The 7961-nt window shown below is 40.9% G+C and overlaps 2 protein-coding genes and 1 long non-coding RNA gene across 3 annotated transcripts; 2 read left to right on the top strand and 1 right to left on the bottom strand.

Moving 5' to 3' along the window:
* The first annotated feature begins 104 nt into the window (after positions 1 to 104).
* c9h5orf51 (chromosome 9 C5orf51 homolog) lies at positions 105 to 4218 on the top strand. Its single transcript, XM_037258788.1, has 6 exons — positions 105 to 249; positions 1302 to 1411; positions 1590 to 1736; positions 1902 to 2033; positions 2589 to 2703; positions 3237 to 4218. Exons 1-6 carry the CDS (start codon positions 156 to 158, stop codon positions 3470 to 3472), a joined length of 834 nt encoding a protein of 277 aa, XP_037114683.1. The 5' UTR covers positions 105 to 155; the 3' UTR covers positions 3473 to 4218.
* Positions 4219 to 4381: 163 nt separating this feature from the next.
* fbxo4 (F-box protein 4) lies at positions 4382 to 7178 on the top strand. Its single transcript, XM_037258783.1, has 7 exons — positions 4382 to 4525; positions 4985 to 5244; positions 5311 to 5531; positions 5906 to 5990; positions 6057 to 6229; positions 6427 to 6620; positions 6756 to 7178. The coding sequence occupies exons 1-7, from the start codon at positions 4382 to 4384 to the stop codon at positions 6846 to 6848; spliced, it is 1170 nt and encodes a 389-aa protein (XP_037114678.1). The 3' UTR covers positions 6849 to 7178.
* On the bottom strand, positions 5708 to 7946 carry LOC119127078. Its single transcript, XR_005098750.1, has 2 exons — positions 7840 to 7946; positions 5708 to 6282 (listed from the first exon to the last, which is right to left on the bottom strand). It is a non-coding gene; the product is annotated as an uncharacterized LOC119127078 (long non-coding RNA).
* Positions 7947 to 7961: the final 15 nt, after the last annotated feature.

Here is a 7961-nt window from a genome sequence, read left to right as displayed (position 1 = left end):
ACCTACCAATGCATTTTGTCTTTATATTCTTCCCTGATCTGTATTATATTAAAGTAATAATAATAAAAATAATAATACAAATTTAAACATAACGTTGTCGCATCCTCCGTTGCTTGGACACGTGACCCACCCTCACGTGACTAGTAGTTTTAGTCATGGCCGACGACTACAGGCGACAAGGCCTCGACTTGGAGAGAAGAATATTTGAGTTTGACGCCAAGTGTTCCGCTCTCAAAGCTGAGAAACAAGGTAACGCTTCAAACATTCTGTTTGTAATCCAATTCTTGCTATCTCTTGGCGTCGCCTGACATCCGTGCTTCGTGTTTAGCCGGCTAACGAGCTAACTGTTGTTAGCGTTATCTTACGATGCAAACAGCAACTGCCCCGGTGTAACTTTGGATAACCCAACTAACAGACAGCGCCATCTGTGTGCATACCGGGACCTAATATTAAAATATATCGCTTAATAATGCAATTATTCATCCCGTTGATGGTTTCTGGATGTGAACATTCCGAAGCCAACATTTTAGCTAGCGTCCCTCTATTGACTTTAGCTTAAAACGTGACCATAAACATTTGTAATATTTAAGTCTATCCTGCTTCTATTTGGTGCCAGTCAAGTTTTGGATCGATTATGCCTAGTTCTGTTTTTAGTCATTTTCGATGGTTTTACACTACGGCAGATCAGTACGAAGTGGTTACCACCCCTGCCACACAGTTCCAAGGTGTGTTAGAATCCTGGCTCAGACCCTCATTCTGCCTCCCACATTCCATAAATATGTCAAAATAAAATATTTCAAAAACCATGTTCAATCCAAACTAAATCAACCGCAAGTCTGAATGAATGTGCGTGTGAACGATTGTCAAGATGTTTTTGAGGACTTTTTTCATGTTGCACAATTAAAGGGGTGGGGAAAAAAGCTACAACAAAACATTAGTCTGATGCTGTGTTTATTTTGACAGTGGTTAACTTCCCACACTTGTCTCTCTGTTGTTTCCTGTGGTAAAGTTAAAATAAGTAAAAATTACAGCATGGCAGATGGTGGTCTGCACATGTGCTTCTTCAAATTTGAGAGACCAATTTGGCCGAAATGTGTGAGTACTGTTTGTTTAATGTGCAACAGTGAAGGGTGCACTCCACCTACTCACCTAAATCAACTGGGATTTGTCACCGTCTCACCCTTAACCTGTACGATAACCAACTATTGAAAATGGATGGATGGTTTTTCAAATCTGCAAGTGACCTGTAGTGACACATCCACCTGCAGTCAGTAATATTATAATTGCATGTTTCTCCACAGATGATGACTATTTACAAAATGCATCTGTCATACTGGACAAGTTGAAAAGCTATTACAGACAAGGAGGGGAAAGCAGCAGCCTTTCCAAATTGCTTCAGGATTACACACAGGTACTTAAACATACACATTGGACAGAGAGTCCTCAATTTACAGTCTGATCAAAGTGTACACTTGAACTGTGTTTTAAAGGGTTAAAACAAGTTTTACCATTTAGTAATTGCCGTTTGTATGCAGAGTTTCCTCCATTATGAGTGTGTTCGTGTAAATCCTGCATTTTGTGCATGGCAGGTGATCCTCGATATCACATTTTACGAAGAGAATAAACTGGTGGATCAAGAGTTTCCGGAGGACTGTTCACCGTTCAAAATCCAGCAGCTCCTGCAAGATCTGACCGAGCCGGAAGTGCTGGTGGGGAGATTAGCGCCATCTCAAGAGGTGTGCTTGGTTTCTGTTTGTGAAATGCGTCATTATTTTTGAAGTGACATTGAACCAGAGGACATTGTCACTGTCGAGCAATCATGTTTTTGGTTACTGTGATACAGGTGAATTATATGGCCTGACGTGACCGTAACAACGTGACATTGTTATTTGGTCTCTCAGGTGCAGGTTGTTTTGGGCCTGGAGTTGTTAGAATGCCTCTATTGGAGACGCGGCGCGCTGCTCTACATGTATTGCCACACCCTTCATCAACGGAAGCAATGGATCAAGGAAAACAAGGAGACATTCCTGAAGGTACTGCTTGGTCAAAATGACAGAAGAGTACAAAAATATGGAAGGAAAAAAACATTTCCTCAAAGGATGGCATTTATTTACTCATAGTGAACACTCCGTCTCTGTATTCAAGAGTTTATTGGGCGTGGACCTTCATAGCATTAAAAATGCTTTTCATTTACCCAAATATTCCTGTAAAAGACATTTCATTGTTGAAAATTTAATTCCATGATACACTATATTTTTTATCACTGTTATAATACTATTAATACTGGCCAGTGCATGTGCTTCTAATTATTTTTATGTTTGCATTGGTCTACAGTAAATGGTTGACCAGTGCAATCATGATCAGTGTATCTCCTTTCCTATCTGCCAAGGCATTATAGTAAAAAAAAAAAAAAAATGCCTAAGGGGGTTAAATCTTCTTCACATGAATGACATAGCCAGTAAGTTCTTGGAGCACTACAAATATGACGGCCGACTATTGATATTGTATTTGAGGAATTGTTACTTTACAAGCCTAACTGTTAACTCGCTTGTCTGTATCCTTTATGTGACAATGATGTGTTTGTGCAGTGTATTCAGGAAGGAGTGCGCTACCTAATGAGGATGTTGCAGGTGAGGAACTCGGTGAAGCTCAATGATGGGGTGGTGCTCCATGACACTGCGGCCGCAGGCTTGCTATCTGAAGGTACTTTTATATAGCCCTTCTAACTTTGTCAAATTGGCTGATTTTACCCTATATGTACTCGAACAATTTACAATTATGTCTACAGGTACGGTGTTCTCAAATTTTCTACATTCAGATGTAACAATTTCTTTGATATCCTCGGTATGATCACAATCAGTTATTTTGTATTTCTACATTCAGGATGTAATAATTTCTTAGATATCTTCAGCATGATCACAACCAGTTATTTTGCTTTCCTTTCTTCTGGGTTGATAAGTCACAAACGGATTTTTATAAGCAATGCTTGGGTGTTCCATTGGAATTTATGCAGAGCAGTTTACCGGGATGTCACCATTTTACATACAACCTAAACGCATCGTGCCATGCAATGCATTCTGGGAACTGAGTGTCTTTACCATGAGTGCCACGTATATGAATATAAACAAGGACCAAAAAGGAAGTTATTCTATATTATTTGAATAAATCAAATAGATTTTTGCAAAATTGCAAATGCCAGTTTGAATCGTGACGTATCCCTTGACTTGTTTCCCAAGGTATTTTCTCAGACACGCACCTGCTGACCATGATGTACATTGGCGAAATGTGCTTCTGGGCGGTAAAGTATGAAGACTACAGCGGTGACACTGTGGATTGTAAAGAAGACCGTCTCCAGTTTAGGGACATTGGCACACAAATCCTCAATAAGTACGTGCTCGCCTGCGAGGGCCCGCTGCAGGGCCAGGGCTGGAACACGGAGAATGCCAAGGAGATCCTCAGTGTTTTGCAGTGAAGTTCAGCCGCCACTGTGTCCAGGTCGTCCTCGGACACAGAGCTGACATCAGTATTCAATGGGGTTTTCCCCCCAATCCCTAAATTAAAGAGAAAAAAAAGAAAAAAAAAGGGAACCACCCAGGTGAGGTACAGTGTAACGAAAGGCTAAGGAGAGGAAATGTGTTTGGGCAAAAGTCACCTGGACCTCACTCCACATCACATGGTCCAGGTCACTGGCATTACGTGAGGTGGTGTAAAACTGACAGTGAAATCATTTTTTTTTAATTTGTTCTGTGGGTTGGGGCCGTTCTTTTCATTTTAGACTGTTGACTAGGGCACCTGTTTTGCTCTAAGAATGTGTTATAGTAACAATAATAATATAAAAGATTCTTAGTAAAAAAAAATGTTTCCTTTTTTTTAAGAATTGTTTATTTGATAACAGCCTAAAATGAAACATTGCACAGTAACATTTTTATTTATTCTTAAGTTGCCATTTTGGTATGCTTTTACTATTTGACATCTGTTTATACTCTATACACAAGTTTGTAAATGTGTATAAAATACACAAAGCAAAGGACTTTTTCCAGAAAGTGTGGAAGTGTATGTTTAGATTTATTCATAATCCACCACTTGTATTCCCCGCTTATTGCAAAATTTCCAACATTTAATTAACTATTTGTTTAGCTTTTAATAGAGAACGTGCTGGTTTTGATTAAATTTTCATTTTTTATGTCCTTGGTGACAATAAAGCCCGTGTTGTTTTAACGAGAGGGTTTTGTCTGTGGTGCTGTTCGACTGGGGAACTTCAATACCCACAATGCACCGCTAATGTCATCAATAGGAAGTAAATCAAAAGCGTCACGTCACATTTGTTAACCGGTATGATTTCAACACCACAACTATGTAAACCTTCATATATCAACAAGCCATGGCAGGGAAGATTAACCGTCATAGCGAATCAGTCGTTATTCGAAGTCTTCGGCGCTTGAAAGAGTTGTATTGGCCTCCCGGTGTGAGAGACGTCGTTGGGGATCATGGAGCGGAGGAGCCCGGTTTTTTGGAATGTTTACCTGTAAGTTAAGTTGACTGCCAACTTCCTCATGTGACAACTTTCATTAACTTACCCCAGTAGTCTTAAATATGGACAACGGGGTCGATTTGCGGTCCCCTACTTGACCTCAAAGTTAGATGTTAGTATGGCCCCCACCTTCTTTGCCCCGTCATTTTTTTTAAGGTTATTGAGGGGATACCATCGCTCAGGCTCGTGGTAGCTTTTGGCAAAATGTAATTCTGAAGTGACACCAAGTGGAAGGAAAATATATCCTGTCACCGAGTCATGAAGAGATATGTTTGCGATGAGGACAGCCAATTTCAAGAAAAACTAGACACTGAATGTTTTTTAGTTGTGGAGGACAGGGGCAATCTGAATCAAATACATTGAGAAAGTACTGGGTCTGATGGATGGATAGATTGATCAATATTTAAATCAAAATTTACAGATGACAATACTAACAATAGTTTCACTCTAAAGGTGGAAGTGCAGTTCCAAATCATGACCCTATTGTCCTCTGTGGACATCTGTCGCCTGGGAGCAACCAGCCGCTACTGGAGGGCCTTGATCCGGGACCCATTGTTGTGGAAGTTCTTTCTCCTCAGGGACATGCCTAAGTGGCCCTCCATCGATCACGTAACGATGCCGCAGCTGGAGGCGCCAGAAGGCCCGGTCATCGCTGACAACGCAGAACAGGACGATTACGAGACGACAGAATCCAAAGTTGACTACATGGCAGAGTGGGTGACTTTTGAATAGACTGACACCGTCATTTTAAGAGAATTCAATTACTTTTATTTCCGCAGATATCTGAAAGGATGCCCGTCATGCAGACAGAAATGGCTTCCTTCGTGGCCACCGTACCATGTGTTGACGTTCTTCATGCATTCTTTGGTGCCCTCATCTGAGCCACGCTACATCATGTTCGGGCCCGGCATGGAGCAACTGGACGTTTCTATAGTCACCAGGCTCATGCGCGCCTCTGATATTCTGCAAATGTCAGTCACTCGGAACAGTCACATCAATGGTGAGGCACCACACTCATTTCTTTAAATAACTCTAGTCACATATGTTAATTTTTGGCGATATGATATCATATTAGCATATTAGCAGTGTGATTTTTTTTTTTTTTTAATGAACCTTTTGAATGTTATTTTCTTAAAAACTCAGCCACTTGCTGTTTTGTTTTGGGGGGTTTTTTTCCCTCAGGCTAAAACCAAATCTTGGTTTGGCGCCATCTTGTGGCCAAAGAGCTATGTGAAATGAGGTTCATGAATGATGCAATGCCTTGCACTGTGCTTTGCAAGGATGCTTCGTCCACCAGAAGATGGCAGTCTTTACTTTTTTAAGCGTCACCCCCACTCTTCTCCAACTCAAGCAACTTTTTTTTCCGTCCTTTAGGACCTTCAGTGATCGGCTCTGGCATCAGTTACATGTTCAACAACCAGCACAAGTTCAACATCTTTACACTATATTCGACAAACAAGTAAGCATTCCCTACCTTGAACGGTATGTACAGAGTGATAGATGGTCGTTTGGTGTTTGTGTGCAGAGCAGAGAGGGAGCGTGCCAAACTACAGAAGCAGTACATGAGTGGGAAACTCTTCACTTTAATAGGGAGCAATGACTCGGGGGACCCAGTCTTCAGGCCGGCTCCCCAGGTGCAGCAAGTGTGCCAGGTTGTGGAAGGGGTCATCTATGTGGCGAATGCTGAGCCAGGCAACGGTGAGAGACCAATACGTGGGTTTATTTGAGTGACTGTTGAGAAGCAGTGCTTCCTAAAGTTGGAAGAATAGATGTTTTAACTCATTCCCTTGTTCAAGGATTAAAGAAATTTTGTCACACAGCCTTCTACTGGAATTACATTCACTCATTTTACTCTCGTTTTCTGCCAAGTGACACAATTTACACTTATTCAACAGGTGAAGGTGAGTCTGAGGGGGCTCAAATCAGAGCTGTGCTGTGCTCCACATCCAAACCCTTGTTGGTGCTCTCGTGCATCTCAAGAGAGGAAAGCCAAGCAGTCGGGACCACCAGAATGCAAAGCAACCGTCGAACGCCCTGTGTTGACATGGCAAAGAGACTCGGCCTGCCTCAGTTACCTAATCCATGGATGGTAATTATTCTAATTTAATAAATGAATGAATGGCACGGCTGTAGCTCATTTGTCAGGACAAGTCGAGTCAATAGCCGCCATGGACGAAATTTCAAAGTGTCCTTGAGCACCCTGTCTTTCTCTGTCTTGAACCAGGTGCAGGATACAGTTGCAGAATCTCTCTCTGGTCTTCTGGATGGTATTTCTTGGTTGCTGAGATCCTCAGGTGTCAAAGTCTTTGATAGTTAGTTACTTGTTTGTATTTACAAAAATTGTTTTTACAAATCCTGTATATGGCACAGAAACACGAGAAAGTTCTTGTTTGCTGGCAAAAAGCAAAGCAAGTAGATGCAAAAGAAAAAGAGATGTTCCTGGGGAAAAGTTAGGGTTGCTATTTTCATTGCCGTTCCACTCATGTATTTTTAATGGGTAATTTTGTCTGAATAATATTGATCTAAAACAGATGGTGTAAAGAAGTCACATCCCTGAAATATGAGGAAAACATATCTGTGAGAAGAGGGCTATTTACGATTTTATATGTGAGGTAAATACAGTTGAGAATAAATTTAGCACGTCATACATGTTTGTGCTGTACACTGTTTTTGTGCTGATGCTTCATAAGTGCGCCCTCTGTGTTTATAGGTCACAATCATTTTGCCAGTCCTAGAAAGATAATGTCTCTCCCTGATGCTTTTTTTGTTCTAGTTACCTCGGCAACAGCAAATAATCTGTAAAAATGACCAACCCTACCTATCAAAATGATCCCTAGGTTTCATAATATTTTTTTATTGCAATGGAGGTTTGGTAAAGTGCTGATTGATGCAATTTAAGGCCATTAAGGCAGAATGACTTGTACTTTGTTTTTCCCCCCGAATTAATTTTAAACGGATGTGAGGTCCATGTGTGCATGCGTGCTACGGGACTACCTTTACCAAATAATTTGTTCAAACTGTAATCATTCGTTAGACATCCGATCAGCATGAATCGGAAGGATTAACTCCACAAGTAGCGGAATGGTAGCAGTGATGGCAGAGAGAAAAATGTAAAGTTGAGATTTTATGGAATTTACTGCAACACAGGAGAGCTCAATCCAAGAGGAGCAATACAGTTATTTAAATAGAATTGTATTAATCACATGCTTAAGTAAACAGTATCATAACATGATTTTAGAGACATATCATTAAATATTTTTTTGCTCGTCAAGGCAGCGCTTTATTCAGTACACTGCAGCTCTGCTTACCTTTTGGCCACACATAAGAGACGTGTCTGTTTCTGCTCTCACTTTAAATGTGGAGCCTCGTAGAATGTTGGCTTGATGAATGAACAACAGACCTCCAGCTGCCTCTTGTCTTCTCCAAACAA

Source organism: Syngnathus acus, chromosome 9 (genome assembly GCF_901709675.1).
Source record: "Syngnathus acus chromosome 9, fSynAcu1.2, whole genome shotgun sequence".
NCBI classification, from domain to species: Eukaryota; Metazoa; Chordata; class Actinopteri; order Syngnathiformes; family Syngnathidae; genus Syngnathus; species Syngnathus acus.
Note: the sequence above shows the minus strand (reverse complement) of the source record. Positions and strands in the feature narration are given on the sequence as shown.